This window comes from Cyrtonyx montezumae, unplaced genomic scaffold, assembly GCF_038088225.1.
Source record: "Cyrtonyx montezumae isolate F1298 unplaced genomic scaffold, pur_monq_1.0 scaffold_3, whole genome shotgun sequence".
Classification (NCBI taxonomy): domain Eukaryota; kingdom Metazoa; phylum Chordata; class Aves; order Galliformes; family Odontophoridae; genus Cyrtonyx; species Cyrtonyx montezumae.
The window spans coordinates 87,222,139-87,239,516 of NW_027072034.1; the positions used below are offsets into that span (position 1 = coordinate 87,222,139).

Consider the following 17,378-nt stretch of genomic DNA (forward strand, 5'->3'; position numbering starts at 1 on the left):
AAGCATGAGCCATTCCACAAGGAAAAGTTAGCTAGGAGCAAAGTGTGACTGTAACACAGGCATGGTGGTGTTGTCAGGAGTACATTCCCACAGTACCCAACTGTTCTAAGCAGAACAGGGATGTTAACAATTTCAGGTTCTACCAACAGCCCAATGGTCACCGGGCAATGTAAGACAATGAGTCAGGGCTGAGCTCAAACAAGGAAGTCCAGTCAACATAATGGGAACAGCAGGAGAAAGAGCTGAGTCTGATCTAACTGTGATGCAGGTTAGTCTAATGCTCCAACAAGACACAAGCCTAACTGAACTCAGAGCTCCTGGACTAAGAGGCAGGTGATATGTAATGGAAGTTATCAAAGAGGCTGAATAGAACAATTAAAACCAATTAAGAAAATCAAGGCACTATGATTCCATGGGATGATTAAATTGCTTTGCTAATGAAGATCTGCTGCCTCAAACAACTTAGGACTCACCATGCATATTTCCAGATTCTTCCATTTTTATCTCCTCCATAAGAAACATCCAGCCTGGCAAGGAAGAAGGGGGAAGGTCTGTAGAACTTAAGAATTATTTCTATTTCTAGTTTAAAACCTGAAGTTTGCTTTTGCTTTATTAGGTGAAGCTGGTAGATGGTAATGATTCTCCCATTGCCAATGAAACCATCAGGATTTCTGTGAATGGAGACTTATACAAAGGCAATTACACTACAGATGAGCAGGGGCACTCCTGGTTTTCCCTTGATACTACCACGTTCACAGAAGCCTCCCTGGAAATTCGAGTGAGTGGCAGAAACAGGGCAAGGGGCCTCAGATAAGCTTCTGTTTTTTTGTTCAGCAGAGTTCTGAATGCACCCATAAGTCATTGACCTTCTTGCCAAAACAGAGATGAAGCAAGTTTTTTGGCAGGTCACCTCTCTTCTCTGTCTCCTGTGCATGTTTTTCTACATCTCTCTCTCTTGATCTTCATCTAAGAATGGGAAATACAGAGCATAGCCAGAGCCCATGGACATTCATGTAAATTATTGTCTAGTTTTAGTCATCTGTGAATTTATTATTCTTCTCTATCAGGCTGAATATAAACCTGAACTAAACTGTTATGACAGTGACTGGATCACGCCTTCATATGAGCACGCCATGCGCAGAATAAGTCGGTTTTACTCCCCCAGTAAGAGCTTCCTCAAAATTGAGCCCAAGTTGGAGATGTTAAGTTGTGGCTCCTCCACAGAGATCCAGGTGCACTATATCTTCACACCAGAAGCTATTGAACACCAAAGGAAAATTGTCATTTACTATCTGGTAAGAATTGTTTGTGGTTACTTTGATCCATGGCCATATCAATGCCTGCATTGCTACATGATTAGTCTTTAGCCAGTAATGGTGGGGAGGAGCTTGAAACTGAAAGTATGACCTCTAACAGTGGGACTTAAATACATTTCCATAACGTTTCCCTTGTTGTCTTTTTGTTCTGACTTGGGTAGGTTGTCTGTGTTTGATTAAGAGAAGAGAGACAAAATATTGTTGTCTTAAGCACAGCCAAGGCTCTCATTTCTTAATATTCTTCTACCCCATTTCAAATTCTAGTTCCTATATATGGTTACAGCTCAGAAACTAGCATTCTACAAGAAGATGAAAGATGAACTGGAAACCTGTTTCCTTCTCAGTATTTTGATAGATACCAAAAAGTAAAGCCTCTAGCTACGGTACTGGAAAAGCTTGATACATTTAGAGCTTTTTTTCGTAAATCAATCAGTGATGGAAAGTTCAGGATACCAAGGCAACTGGAACAAATTGTAACATGCTTGCATTGGGAACCATCATTTGATTCATTCCTGGGAGCAGAGAATATAAACTAATTCAGCTGTGACTTATCAATAGTACATGACTTTTGCTTGGGAAAAGAGAAAGAATCAGGTGAACACTCAAATAGAATTTCTTTCCCCCTAATTTTTTTCCTGGCTATTTCATTTAGTGATACTAGCAGAAGAGGTGAGATGTTTTTTATAGCCATGCAGAGCTAGAAGAAATCAGGGGAACAGACATTTGTGTTCTGATGGATTATAAAAAACATCTGGGAGAGTTATAAGGAGTTATCTTGATATAATTACAAGAAACAGAATAGAAAACTGGTAAGACTTATCTATGTGCTTATTTTCAAGGCTGTTAACCATAAATTGAAACTCCCATATGGAGTATGGAATTATGCAGTAATAGTATAAAGAGCTTTTTTGGTAGGAAAACTATTTCTAGAAATGAGAAAATTACAGGTAGCATTCAGGATGTTGCTTTAAACATGACTTCAGGTACTTCATTCAGGTACTTGCTGTTTACAGCCTATGTTCTTCTATTCAACCTCTGTGTGAGTTATGGAAATAATTCTGATTCACTTTTTCTACATGCTGTTTCACAAAGCAAGTGAGAGTAAAGTGAGGACAGTCCTCGGTCATAAGTCTATTCAAAAATGCTATAAAAGTGTATCTCAGTGCAGAAACTTCTGTGAATTCAGAGGCAAAGTGTATTTGAACCTGCTGAAGTATAGATGTAATGTGTACAAAAGGGAAACTGGGTCTGAATAATGAGGAAACACTAGTCTTTCAAGGAGGAAACATTTCTGGCTTAAAAAACTCAGCAAATTTGAGTCTGACTCACTTAATATCTTCTTTGCTCACAGTTGTTACTGCTAATCACACTCACTCATCCTACAGCTTGCTCAGTGAACATTCATTTTTCTTCCCTTCACCACTACTAGCAGTGCTTATAGGAATCTTTCTCCGTTACATAGGTGATGGCCAAGGGCAGCATTATGTTAGCAGACACCCATGATCTGACTGTGAATCCTGGAAATGGTGAGCAGAAATATGGTTTTTCAGCATCTACAATGAGATGGGGAGTAGGAGGATATAATGAAACATTAAAAAAAAAAAGAACACTCTGAAATTTAATTCTTTTTAGATTAAACAGTTTGAGTTGGTTTTGTTTTGTCTGAATTCTGTTTGTTGCTATGCTTTTGACCAACATATTTTAGAAGATATAGAGAAAATACACAGATGTTTTTCTTTCAAACCAATGCTTTCCTAATGACCAGTGTAATCAGTTCTGATTGTGAATACTTGCCAGTGCTGTCATACCCACAAGTGAGTGGGAAGAAGTATGTGTCTCCTTTTCCTTCTGTCTCCCGTTTTTATGTATCTTTGGGGATGCTGTTATTTGGGATGTTATGTTCCAACCAATGTGTGCAATTTTATATGCATAAATGCTCATGGATTACACATTTATGTGACTGAGACTGTCAGCATTGCACCTTTAAAAGTCTTTTGACAATGAGACCAGGGAAAACATTTTGGAAGTCTATGAGGATTTGCACCACAGTGGGAATAAACTGTATGCAGAAGTAAAAGATCTTGGTTGCTTCAAGATGTGATGCCATGGGAGGTTGTTAAAAAAAATTCTGCTTACCCACTAGTTGTAGTAACTAGACTAATACCCTGACTTGTACCAAGAGATTTTCTATCACCTTCATACAGACTGTGAAATTAAACTCAGGCCCAGCTAGAAAGATCCTTTCAATATAAAGGAGCATTTCCCACTGTAGTTGAGGTGATAATTTCATGTTCCAGGTAAGTACTAGCCTAGGAGTAACAGTGATGAACTTTTTTCAGTCATACTGCAGCCTTGACTGCTGCCACTCACTACATCTCCCCCCAATTTCTATGTTTTGGTTTGGTTTGTTTTTTCATCATCTATTGTTTTGTATACAGAAGAAGATCTTGGAGCTTGAGGAATAAAGGGGTCAGGAACATCAGGAGGTAATGCCAGATGATAGCTGGGGAGAATCCAGAGGGCATGTTGAGGCCCACCAGACATCACATTTGGCTATTACATAATTGCTATCACAGATTGAATGCAGGTGTCCTCAGCAATAAACATAGACTTCAGTCATGTATCAGTATTCATGCTTCTCCTAACTAAAATTGTTCAGCATGAGTGAACCTTGACTTCTTTATATTGAGAAGACAAATATACAGGCTGGAACTTCTTGTTTACATATTTTAGAATTTCTTCTTTCTTTTAGCTTACGGGATATTCCAGTTGATCTTACCTGTTGAGGTGAATATTACTCCCCTGGCACAGATGCTTGTGTATACCACTTTACCCAGTGGAGAAGTCATTGCTAGTACAGCAGAATTCCAGGTTGAAAATTGCCTTCCCAATAAAGTGAGTAAAAATCAGGGTTTCTGTTTGTCTCATGGCCATAAGTTCACTCTTAATTTCATCATGGAGGCAGAATTCACGATGGGTTCATGGAGTGGTCTGATCAGACACTGACTGAAGTTTAGTAACTAATATTCAGAATAGGTTACAAAGCTGTAACTGCAAAATAGATAACATAATAAGATAACCACTGTTCATTATGAATCACACTAGTAAAAGCTGAATATATTAGAAGAGTTGCAGAGCACTAGCAGAACTCAATTCACAAACCTAGACACTTCGGAATCTAAAAGCATGTAACAGCATCTGGAAAACTACTTCTCGGGTTGCAGGTCAACTTGAGTTTTGTATCCGAGGAAAATCTTCCTGCCTCCAACACAAGCCTGAAACTCCATTCCTCACCAAGATCCCTGTGTGCCCTCCATGCTGTGGACAGGAGTGTTCTCCTCATGAAGCCTAAAGAAGAGCTCTCTCCCAGCTCTGTAAGTCTTTGCTGTTTCTAGTAATAAGTAATACAAAAATTAACTAGATGTTTATTAGCACCAAGATGGACATGAGGCCATGTATTTTTATATCAGTATTCACCATATCTGGTTTTAGTAGCCATGTTTTGACACTGGACTGTTAGTTTCTTTATCCCTGTGAGTGTTAGCTTGCCACATTTTTAGCTGGTTGTTTGCATTTCCAAAGGTGTATGACCTTCTCCCAGTCAAGGAACTCCGGGGCTATAGCTTCAAGGACTACTACTTGGAAGAAGAAGATGTAAACCCCTGTGTGTCACTTGACAACATATTATTAAATGGATTCACCTATGTACCCATTTCTCCCGATGGTGAAGCTGATGCTTATGACATTCTCAAAGTAAGCACCAGACTTTGATTTTCCTTCTTTATTCCTTTTTAGAATATAGTATCCTTTCATTGTCTTCCCTGTCATGAAGGTCTTTTTAAATGATATTTGCTGTGTGAGCTTGCTAACCTGTATATGCAAGACAATAGCCAGGTCCGGTCACTGCCTCTGTATAGCCTATTGCTGGTACCTAACTGCTCCTCTGCCATTAAAACCTTGAGGGGTCTCCTGAATGCTAGCGCAGAAGCCTGTGAATAGGCTCAAATAAGGAAAACATCATGAGTAGTGGCCTAATATTAGAAATACCTTCCTCAGGCATGCAAGTTCTCTATCTGGTGCAGATAGTGTTTTAATAAGGTTCCAATTACTGTAATAACCTATAAACATACCCATCTAAAGAGTCCTGCATTAGATTTTTTGGGTATTCTCAATCCAATGCTTTTCACACATCATTTGCAACAAGACAGATGTCCCCAAGGCAGACTATGGTCTTCTGAGCTTGTCATTTAATCATATTAGGATTTAGCCTTAGGATAAGTGTGTGATAAAGCTTCAATAATGTGGGTTGAACCAGTCTACTTAGCATTTATAAACAAGCCTTTGCTGTTCTGACCAATTCCAGATACGTCTATGCTTGACATATTAAAATAGTTTAATTTCAAAAGCTTATTTGCTTTTTTTATTGTTCTTTCTTTTTATTTAACAGCTGCTAGGCTTAAAAGTCTTCACTAGCAACAAGATCCATAAGCCTGAAGTCTGCCAGCATTACACAGCGCATCTGATGGAAAGAAGTTACAGTGGTTCTAGTAAGAAGACCTGCTTCCCTTTATCTCTGCATAACTACCTAAAATTTACGATCATGCTTCTTCCTTCTACAATACTTCTTTGAATATTAATTATTCTAGAACAATCAAACTCTGTACTCAGATATGCCAGCCTGATTCAGTCCTGAAATATGAAAGTGATATACCTTATCCTAACCTAAACAGATGTGTCTGGTTAAGACCATGTGCTCAGTGAATCAGGCCCTACAACAAGGATCCTGTAGATGCTAAGACCATCCATCTACACTGGATGGACTGTGCCAAGCATGAAGTGTAGGCTTTATTCTACCAAATCAGGGTTCACCTATAGAAACATAAACAGTGACAGTCGCTGCTTCTAGGCAGTTACATTCTAGCAATAGCTAGGGAAATAACTATGGCAAAAGTAAGCCAGAAAGTGATCAGAATTCGCGGGCTGATGTGTTGCACTGGGAATGGAAAAAAAATTTTCTGTTCCCAGTTCTCCCCTTCATGTGACTTTAAGTGTCTGTGTAGGTCACTACAGTTCTTTGCAGCTTCAGTGACTGCAAAGACAGAAAAAAAAGATATTACTTTTTTTTCTTAAATGTCTGATTTTTTGTTAGCTCAACTACTATTACAAACAATAGTTTTTGGTCTTGAGGAACCTGCTAGTCATTACAAATATATCTTCTGTTTTGAAATGCCGGATCTGTCTTCAGAGCTTGGCCTGAAACAACTATGTGCTAGAAGAGGATGAAAAGTCTTCTGAGACTGGCGGGAAACCTTTCATAAGGCACAGCACTGTGAAACACTGTCAGAATTGGTCTTCCTACTCTGGAACTAGTTATTTGCTTGTTGCTTGAGATGAAAAGATTCAGCTCATAAGAATTTTAATTGGGGAAAAGGAAGAATAAGTGTAACTGCAATTTTTGGCCATGTATAAATACAATCCACTTTTCGATGATATAAACTATATGCAATCATAATATTGGAGGCAGAGAGTTCTACATTTGACTTCCTTAGTGCAATAGAAAGGCACCCTCAGTAGCCTCATTATGACCAACTCATTTGGCATTTCTGGATTTGCTGGCAGTAGAATAAGAATGATCAACCCCACTCAATCTCAGTAAGAGCAACAGCTTTAGGAAACTTGAAATACTGAAATGACAAAAGAACAATACATTTGTTTCCAGTAAGCAATTGCTGGGAGGCTAAGAACGTAGAGCAGGGAATGTTGTGTTCGATTCTAAATAGAGGCAGCTCAGACTTTGAATTTGTGTGTCTACCCATGATCCAAGCTGTTCTTTCAGTTTCATAATTTTATCTAAGAATAACCACTTTGACATACTCTTTCCTGTAACAAATTTGTTAGTCAGTGCATCGCAACTGCTTGATGATTCAGACTATGCAATGTTGGAAGGGATGGATGCTGGTAATCCTGTGGAGACCATTCGGAAGTACTTCCCTGAGACATGGATTTGGGACATAGTTTCAGTGAAGTAAGTGTTTATGGGATTGGGGCAAAACCTCAGAAGATAGTTAAGCTTCAATAAAAGTGTTGATATTTTGGGGAGGGAATATTTCTAGTAGACAAAGGGATTTTTCAAGGATGCTAAGTACAGGATGTTTCAGGAGGATGTGCCAGAGCTAGTGCCCGTGTTCCAGCTGGTCAGGAATTTGTTGTCAGTACTATTTATTCAGTAGGCTGAGAAAGAAAGGAAAAAAAAAAGATGATCAGAATATGACTGAAACCTTGCTCTCTGTTCCTCACCAGCTCTGAGGGAAATGCTGAACTAGATGTGACCATCCCTGACACCATCACTGAGTGGAAAGCCAGTGCATTCTGCATGTCCTCAGACACAGGCTTTGGCCTGTCCCCAACTGTGTCCCTCAGAGCCTTCCAGCCTTTCTTTGTAGAGCTCACCCTGCCTTATTCTGTAGTGCGTGGTGAGGTCTTCATGCTGAAAGCCACTGTTTTCAACTACCTGACAGCCTGCATCAGGGTAAGAGACATTCACAACTTTGTTCAGTCTGAAAGCTTAAGGAAGACTATAGAGGGCCATTTATAACATAGTTTCCTAAGCCAGCTGACTGATCTCTGTCTATAATTTCATATAGGTAAATATCTGTAGGAATTCTTGGTGGATTTCATGAAGGAGAAATTTGATTCTCCAATGAAATTTTGAAATGTTTGATTCAGAACATAAAGCTCTGCTGCTGGGGCTCTTAGCCTTGACATCCTGTATTTATTTAATTGTTCTATAGAAACAAGGAACTTGTGTTACCTATAGATCAGTGTAATTGCCTACCTATATGGAAAGCTCAGGTTCACCAGAGTTGGATAAAAATGTTTAGCTTTTAGACTCATCTCCTATAAACATCTCACAATGCATGCTACATTTTCTGGAATATATAGACTTTCTCTAATTTATTGTATCAGCCCCTAAGACACTTGAGCAGAGCTGTATGTCTTCACTATTCTTACCTGTGTTCTTTCACCATTAAAGAAGAACAGACAGAGTTTGGGTGATGATTTCATAGCTAGAGTTTTACCTCTGTTATGATGGGTTATAATTATAATTATGATAGGTGTCTTTAATTCATTGCTATATTTATAGTCATTGTTTTTCATTACTTACATAACTTATCCATGCTTTCTATTTTCCCTGAATCTATTTCCTTTCTAAAAATTCATGTCCTGTTGTCTACATATATCTCACCAATCTCTCACAATCAAGCAAAGCTCAGTCTTTTTCACTTTATCACTTCTTGCCCCACTGTATCCATTTAGTCCTCAATCCCACAGTATGACCAGCTTCACTTCTCATGTCCATGTTCTGCTCTGTATTCAGTAATTCCATCTTCTCTGCAATTCCAGCCTTCATGACACCCCTCTGTACAACCGGCAGGTCAGTGTGTCTCTAGCTGAATCTACCAATTTCCTGGCTGCTCCAGCAGAGAAAGAGGAAGAATCCTACTGCATCTGCCTGAATGAAAGGAAAACTGTGGCTTGGGCAGTAACAGCAAAAACTCTAGGTAAGAGTCTGGGATCACGTATTTGTTGTTAACATCAGACCTTTTGTGTAAGGAACTTGGTGGCCCCAAACCTATCTGAAAGAAATTGATCTAAGCTAGATGAGAGAATTCTATTCCTGGGGCTGAAACATAATATTAGGATGCAGTTTCTGGGTCCCAAACGAACTATATAAGGACTGTGGGCCTTATTTTTCTCAGCATTTGTGTAGAAATCACAAACTCATTTAATGCTTGTGAAGTGCTTAGATGTTTTTGCTATGGAGCTTTGTAGAATTTAATGTGGGTATATCTGAAGTATTGTATTCTGATCTTGCTTCCTCTGAAGCACCCCAGAACAAGAGTGTTTGATTTAGAAGATCTGCCTCTCTATTGTTCTTCTTGCTGAATAACTGTAGCATTCTGTCCAGTTGAACACCACAATCACCCTTTCACTTCTCCTGTGAGTGAGAAAATACAATGGAAATAAAAAAGGCCCGTGAGTTGAGATAAATATAATTTAACTAAAGGGAAAAGAAAAAAAGGCTACACAGAAGCAAAGAGAGGAAAAAAAATTATTCTCTACTTTCTATCAGCAAGTAATGGTTGGGCACGTTTTGTGGAATGTGGGAAGCAGGGCCTCAGTACATTCCATGATTGTTCAGGAAGACAGATGGTTTCATGGTAGGAGTCCACTCTTCTTCCTCTTTCCAGCTTTCATCGCTGAGTGTGACATTACATGGTATGGAATACCCCTTCAGTCAGTTTATGTCAGCTGATCTGCTGATATCTTCTCCCTGCCTCTTTTCTCACCCCTAGCCTACTGGCTTTTAGTGGGGGCTGGGGATAGTCTTGGTGTTGTGTTGGTACTGCTCAACAATAGACAACACACTGGTGTGGTATCAACACTGTTCTGGCTACAAGTGCAGAGCTCAGCACTGTATGGGCTGCTATGGCAAAAGCTGACTCCATCCCAGCCACACCCATTATTCCACAGTATCCTCTGATTACTGTTACATCCAGTGTATGGATGTGTATGTTCTCATCATCACTACTCCTTGTCCCTTAGCACATATGTAGATACTATCTTCCCATCACAAGGGTTTTTTTCCAAATGTCCACAAAGAACCATCAGTTACTTACATCTCATCTGAAAAAGTGGTCAGCATATTGAATTTTTGCATACCAGTACCAGCTTAGCTTGAGTTATTGCTGCATTCACTCAGCTCCTTGCAAAGCTGACCTGTTGTTAGTTCTGCAGTGTCTTCATATAGCACTTCACTGAGATTACAGATCTGTTTCTCCTAAAGTTAAATCTCCTTGAAACACACACCTGACGTCTCCATCCTTTCTCATCACCCAGCAAATGCACTCAGGTCCTTGGGCAAAGATAATCCCACACATGGGTTTGCTTTTTCCCAAGGTAGAAGCAACCCACACTGCCTTTCCCAGCCACTTCCCTACATGCACTATAGAGGCTTTATTTCATCTAGGTGTGTGGAGACTTTGAGCAGCACCCAGATGGTTGTCAGATCCTCTGGTGTTAACTAGCTATGCAACTTCTGCTGAATTTGCATCTCACATCATGCCACAGCAACCAATTCCTGTAGCATAGTTCTTCCTAGTTCATTGTATCTTTCAACCTTTCCAAAAGGCTTCTGCATGATTGTGGATTGGGATACATTGGGATGGGATTGTGATACGTAGTGTCAATGCCGTGGCCGAAGAGGTTACAAGAGTATTTCAGAAGTGATTCCAACTGTTTGACTTAAATCTTTCTGGAGTAACATGATTCTGTAGAACTTGCCTTTCAGGCCCAAAATGATATATATTATGGACAGTAGTATGATGTCCTGGGTATGTTTCCAGACACCTGGTAATTGCTTCTACCATAGTTAGTATATATGCTTGCCATGGGTTAGTGGTAAATGATCCAATATAGTCAATTTGCCAGGCCTCACTACATTGAAATCCCAGCCACCACCAGGAAGGCTTTACTCACATGGCTTGTTTGGTTACAGCACATTTCACAGTCATGAGTGACCTGTGTAATAACCTCAGTGATCATGTCTACCTCTCAGTCATGACCCTATGACCCATGGCCCTATGTTGCATCTCTGCACATCTCCTGATGTTTCATGGTAACATGGAGCTGCAAACAACTCACCTTTACAGGCCATTCAAAATACTCAAAACCTATTATTATTCAATAGGGAAAGAAAGAGGAGAAGGAAGAGTTCCTTATATCCTCCCCCAACTGACTTGGAGAGGAGGAAGAAAGAAGGGGAGGGATATCAATATTTTTTAGCTATGAGTACAGAGCATGGTACTGTACAGGGTACTGTACAGGCTGTTGTGGGAAAACTAATTCCATCCCAGGCAGACTCAGTACACTAAAACCTGCTCAGGTAACCCTCACAATAGAGGTGGTCTAGAAGGCTATAGCTGGATCAAGTTTATTTCAAAAAATCTTTGTAACTCAGCAGAGAGTCCAGCACAAACAAAAACTCATAATTCCCTTGCACTGCCTAGCAGAACTCACTAAGCCCTGTTTCCTCTAGGTCTGATGGAGTTCTCAGTCAGTACTGAGGCCCTGCAGAACCAACAGCCCTGTGGGAATGCCACAGTGATGACCCCTGAGAAAGGGCAGAAGGACACAGTCATCAGGCAACTGCTGGTGGAGGTATGTGGGATGCTAATTTTGGTGACAGAGATGAGTAATAGTAATTTCATTCTCCACAGTAACAGCTGTTTTATGATAAAGATCACGATAGCAGAAATAATGGCTTATGTGACTTACTCTGCATGCTTCATTAAAGTAAGTGTTGATAAATCTCACTCATCTCAGTAAAGCCCATAATTCATAGTTATCATCTTATAGTAAAAGCAGTGTACTACATTATGTAGACAGAAAAAAATAAGCAATTTTGACATTTTCATCCCAGACACAGCATCTGGGTGAAAAACAAGACTATTTGGTGTTGCCTGTAATAAGTCACAGGGATAAACCACAAACTGAAGTCTTGCCAGAAAATTTGCGTACCTCTTCTAGCACAGACTGTACTCTGGAATGTGGAACAGTTGCTACAGTCTTATATATATTTCCCAACAAAACTACTATCATTGTTATGAAAATTTTATTATATTTTTCAGACCATTTAAAGCAATATGTACTGACTTTTTATTCTTGCATTATTTTTTTCTTAGGCAGTGTTTAACAATGGTTAAGTTTGTAAGATAAAGAATCAGTTTTTTTTCTTCTATAATGCAAGACTGTTACATTAATAGCAAACAAATAATATAAATAATAATATTTACTGTGTAGTAAACATAAAAATACACACTACTTTTTATTTCCCTACTCAATGTGTCCATTAGGGAGGCAATATTGGGTACAGCTGTATGAATAAGCAGCATGACCTCATTTAACTCTCTGTAGTCCACTGTCATTCTTCATGCGCCATCTGAATTCTGCACTGGCCATATGGGGGAACTATATGGGCTATGTGCAGGTCTTATGATCCCAGCCTTTTCTAATTCCTGCACCGTCCTCATTATTTCATCTTGTGCCCCCTCTCCCAGGAGTCTTTATTGCTTCATGCTAGTAAATCTGGTGTGGTTCCAGCAGGCAAATAGGCTCATGCTTTTCATGGCCTTTCAATATTGTCTGCACCACCCAAACACTAATGCACCTCTGCTGGAGTCTGAACTCTCCTACAATTGTCTGGAGAACCAGACCACATATAATGTGTGTGCCCAAGATGTACTCTGGGACTGGGGCAATATAATCCCCTGGAACAGGAGATGACCAACCCTCAATTTCAACCACATCTGGGTAACAGAAATGGTCTGTCCCCAAGAGCTACCAATCATCACTCTGTTCTCTTCAAACTTAGTAGGAACATCATAAATAATCGATGTTTCCACACCTGTATCAACCAGTGGCATGATTCAGTATATTTTTCCAGGACAAAAAAATCGTCAATATACAGGGTCTCTAGTCCCATCTAGAGGGCCTAGCTACACAGGGACTATCCTACCCTGTCACGCTATGTGCTGCATGATTGCCACATCTTTTCCCTCAGGTGCTTCGGGCATAGTGGCCTGAGTCACCTGAGGGGGCTTTTTCCTTTTGCTGGGAACAAAGAAGTCTTACAGGCTCCCTGTATTTTCTTTTTTAAAATAGTTCTTACCCCTGTCCTTTTGGGGTGATTTTGAAATTTTTGATTGTTCTCCCACTGCTTCCAAAGCTGGAGGAGGACATGATTAAGCTGGCAATCAATTTTAAAAAAGTTGAACTCCAGCCCAAATTAAATTGTTAAACATTTGTTTTTGGGATACAAATATGGGTCCCAATTGAGGAGTCCACAGGGTGGACCTCCTGGTTCTAGTTACAGGGAGGAACCTTGGCCCCTTCCGATGTTTGAATACTGCGCCTGGTCCAAAGGCGCTCCATTTCTCCTATACTGGCTACCAGCTGGGCAACCTGCTGGACAACGGCCTCTGAGGTCACAAGAGGTTTCAGTATAGGTACTAATATACCGTAGTATTCGGAGGATGCCTGCTGTAAAATTAGGTCCCTCACTCCTGCCAAAAATTGTACTAAATCCAGGCTTTCAAAGGAGACCTTGTATATTGTTTCCTTCATCTCTAATTCACAAATGTAAATTTGAAGGTCCTCCATGTATGACCATAGACCTGTGTGTACTGGGATGTCAGCCTTATTAGGCCAAGTGATATGCCACACTGCCATTAATCAATTCATTAGTGAATGATTTTCTTCATTATGTTGTATGGTGGCATACAATCTTAGTCTAAGGACAGGGTGTGAGGTTATGGATGCAAGTTTGGAGACCTCTGGTTCATTGACCGCAACATTCTCCGCCCCAATGACCCACAACCAAAGTAACCATGAAGGTACACTTTCTCTTGGCATTTGTCAAAATCTTTGGACTAAGTCCATTAATTTGGAAGCCATATAGGGTCGGGCTGTAACACAATTATGAGTTTGGGCAGGGGGCCATTTAACCAGCAGGGGTGCCCCCTGACCGTCTTGAATCTTTTTTTTTTTTTTTATGTGGGTCAGATTTCAAAAGGACCTACTTCAGGTGGGGCTTCGAGATCAGGTCTTGAGATTTTTTCCTTTAGAATACCCAGATCCAATTATTCAGGGAACTGGGTATTCCTAATGCAATATTTTGAATTTGTTTTACAGTGTTAGCTGAACTTTATTTTCTCCCTGTTGATGCACTGACTTGTAGCTCTAATTTCTCAATGCAATTGCATTATAATTGATTTTCATTCTCAAGGGTGTTATTTGAAAGTTCTGCTCAATTTAATGCATTTAATAGTGGCCCCACTACAATGAACACAGCCAGCTGTTGCTCCTTTGTGATAAGAATATCTAACACATAGAAATATTCTGCCAGGCAGGATGGGGATTGAAGTAAATTCCCACTATCCTGCAAGAGGCCCCATTTTCCAGCTACAGTTGTGAGTTCTTAATAGGGGGGAATCACAGAAATCCTGGGATATGCCCTGGCACAGAAGTGCTTTTTTTTTTTTTTTTGCTTTTGATATTTTGGTTTTGCTGGCTCACCAAATGTAAAGGCAAAGGGACCAGCACAAGCAAAGCGTCTTACAGAAGGAAGAAAAGTAAATGCTCATCCACCTCCAAGGATTGAGACTCACTAGGAAAGAACTTCAGAAGGAGGGATCTCCAACAAGAAATCCTTCCTCAGTGGCAGTCAGCCCTTAAATGAGGTTTAAGAGGAGTAAAGTCTGGCTCCACCCCTTCCACTAGCACAGATGAATTGCCTTTACCTGTGCTCCTAGAGCTGACCAGGTCTCTCCTTCAGGTGCTTGATCAGTGGTTCAGGCTGTGACTTAGCAGTCGCTATACACGTCTTCAGGAATAAGGCTAATTACTCTGTTGTTTGAAGATACTGGAAGATAACTGCTTCTGAATTTGAGAGAGTCATTTCTTCCAGATGGTAGAGGAATGAAAATAACCAAATGAACATTAAAATAACCACTGTTGGATTGTCTGAGAGATTACTGTTTTTACTCTGTTGTAATCTACAGCTAGCCTTGACTGAATAGAATCAGAGATTATCATCCAAGGTTTAACAACTAATTAGCAGGGGTAGATGCAATGTAACTTGCTTGGAGTGAGAGCTTCATTGTTCCAAACTGATGGATGTCAAAACTTCCAGCAGCAAGGCATGCACTCTGGGGAGAGCAAAGGGAAACTGCAAGAACCCTTACAGTATCCTCTTGCCCCTTGGGAAATAAGACAGTGATGAGAGCTAGTTGGGACACAGGATATTTTTTATCCCAGGAATTTCTTATCTGAAGAGTAAAATCTTTCAAGTAGTTATAGTTTGCATGTTTTAATTTCCTGTTGAAATGTTCAAGACCAGAGAAAAGGAAAGGGTTTTCTCATTTAGCTGTCTTTCAGAGTGTTACACTGAAACAAAGACAAGATACCTCTGCAAAAGGAAGTATGTAGCTCTGAGCTATGTCAAAGTTATTCCTGAATGCTTTCTCTTTTTTCTTTTTCTTTTGATTTTTTCCCAAACTCTAAATCATCCTTTCAGACAACTTTTTTTTTTTTTCCTAATAACATTCTGGGAAAAAAAAAAAAAAAAAACAGATGGCAAAAATTAGAAACCAGTAATGAAGAAAATGCTAGTTTTCTATCTTGAAGTTAAAAATAATGATGAGGGGATCTCACTGTAATTATGTCTGATAAGTATATTTTCTAGTTAAGATTTGATTCCTGTGTCCAGAATGTCCTGGTTCATCTCAACAGAAAATAGAGCTGATTTCCTGACTATGAAGACTAGGTTAGAAGTTTCTGAATCAGAGAAACACATGTTAAATGTGGTCAAAAATTGACCATGCCACCAGTTGTCTGTGGCATGTAATCAACTTTTTGATGTTCTATCATGTCATTTATGGGAGTATTGGAGTGCTTTAGTTGTCACCTGACAAAATCCTTACATACATACCATATGGTGTCACAAATTCTCAGCTGTAAGCACAGACTGAAATGTTCTCCCGTACTGTACCAAGGCGAGTAGCACACTGGAAGATAGTGCCCAATGGCTCCAGTAGCACTGTCAGTAATATTACCTTGCATACTATGAACATCACAAAATGTGAATCCACAAGGTCTTTCTGAGTAATAAGTAAAGAGCCATAATAAATGTCCTGCTTATAACCAGGTATAATTTTGTATTTGCATTAGGGATGTTATAATTCTGCATTATGAGTAATTTTGTTCATGGGAAAATATCTTTGTAATCAACTTCTAAAGAGTTTTCATTATGATGAAGTAATTATCATGAGAATTTACAAGTATTTCATTTTCTTAGAATCCTTTTTATTTTCCCTCTTGATATTTTTTTTCTTGTTTCTTTCTAATTTTTTGAATTTTCTTCTTCTCTTTTCCCAAAAGCCAGAAGGGGTGGAGGTGGAAACTACCTACAACTCTGTGTTCTGTGCATCTGGTAAGAAACTCTTCATTTCTAGGACTTCGTTTTGTTGAGAAAAAGACTGAGACAGAAGGAGAAAAAAAAAGGTTTAAGAATGCTTTACTCTGAAAAGTAAAGTATGGGAAGCTGATGAAACAGAATAAACTAGATGTATGTCCACCTGGTGGTGAAACTACTTCTTCCTGAAGGAGAAGAGCTGTAATTGTAATAGTTCTAGTAATTGCAGAGGCAGAAGCATAACCCTTAGGAAGTGAGGCTTTCAAGGTCCCCATAAGGAGGGAATACTGCGAATTTCACAAAGTCATTTAATGGCTGAATAACTGCAGGTTCTTCAGCCTTTCTTCATAATAGAGGTGCTCCAGCCCTTTGATCATCTTCATGGGCCATCTCTGGACACACTATCCTATTGCAAAAGACAGTGGACATCACTTACCTGCTGAGGGCTGCATCTTGAACTTTTTTTTTAAGGGGAATTCACATAATGCCAGTTTATGAACTGTGATATGGACTTTGGCTTGTATTAATGGCACCATGTCATGTCAACAGTAATGATACAATGGAGGAAACTGTCACCTTTAGCCTTGTATTGGTCCAACAGGTTCTGACAAACTTGCGTATACTGTTCTTTCTATTCCTGTGTGAGCATTCATGGGACCCATCTGACACAAACTTTGTGATATTCCAATGTTGCCCCCATTGTTTCCAATGCACTGAAGCTGAACAGGGTTTCCTGGTCATAATCAGCTCACCAAGCTAAGCAGTACAGTCAATACATGAGAGGAAAGGGAAGCCATCTAGAGGGACCTGGACAGGCTGAAGAAGTGGGCTCATGAGAACCTAATGAAGTTCAACAAGGCCAAGTGCAAGGTGTTGCACTTGGGCCAGGCCAATCCCAAGTCTTTTTACAGACTTATGCAAAACTCCTTGAGAACAGCCCTTCGTAGAAGGACTAGTGGATGAGAAGCTGGACATGAGTCAGCAGGGTGCTCTTAAAGCCTGGAACAATATCCTGGGCTGCATTAAAA

At 39.8% G+C, this 17,378-nt stretch overlaps 1 protein-coding gene across 1 annotated transcript in view; it reads left to right on the forward strand.

The window, feature by feature from the left end:
• The window catches only part of LOC136052271 (alpha-2-macroglobulin-like), a 42,611-nt gene that overhangs the window by 14,541 nt on the left and 10,692 nt on the right, over positions 1 to 17,378 (forward strand). Inside the window, 12 exon segments of the mRNA XM_065742254.1 lie at positions 617 to 778; positions 1,068 to 1,295; positions 2,779 to 2,842; positions 4,069 to 4,211; positions 4,541 to 4,690; positions 4,899 to 5,069; positions 5,764 to 5,863; positions 7,215 to 7,341; positions 7,617 to 7,845; positions 8,752 to 8,878; positions 11,416 to 11,537; positions 16,317 to 16,368. Coding sequence (XP_065598326.1) covers positions 617 to 778; positions 1,068 to 1,295; positions 2,779 to 2,842; positions 4,069 to 4,211; positions 4,541 to 4,690; positions 4,899 to 5,069; positions 5,764 to 5,863; positions 7,215 to 7,341; positions 7,617 to 7,845; positions 8,752 to 8,878; positions 11,416 to 11,537; positions 16,317 to 16,368 — 1,675 coding nt within the window.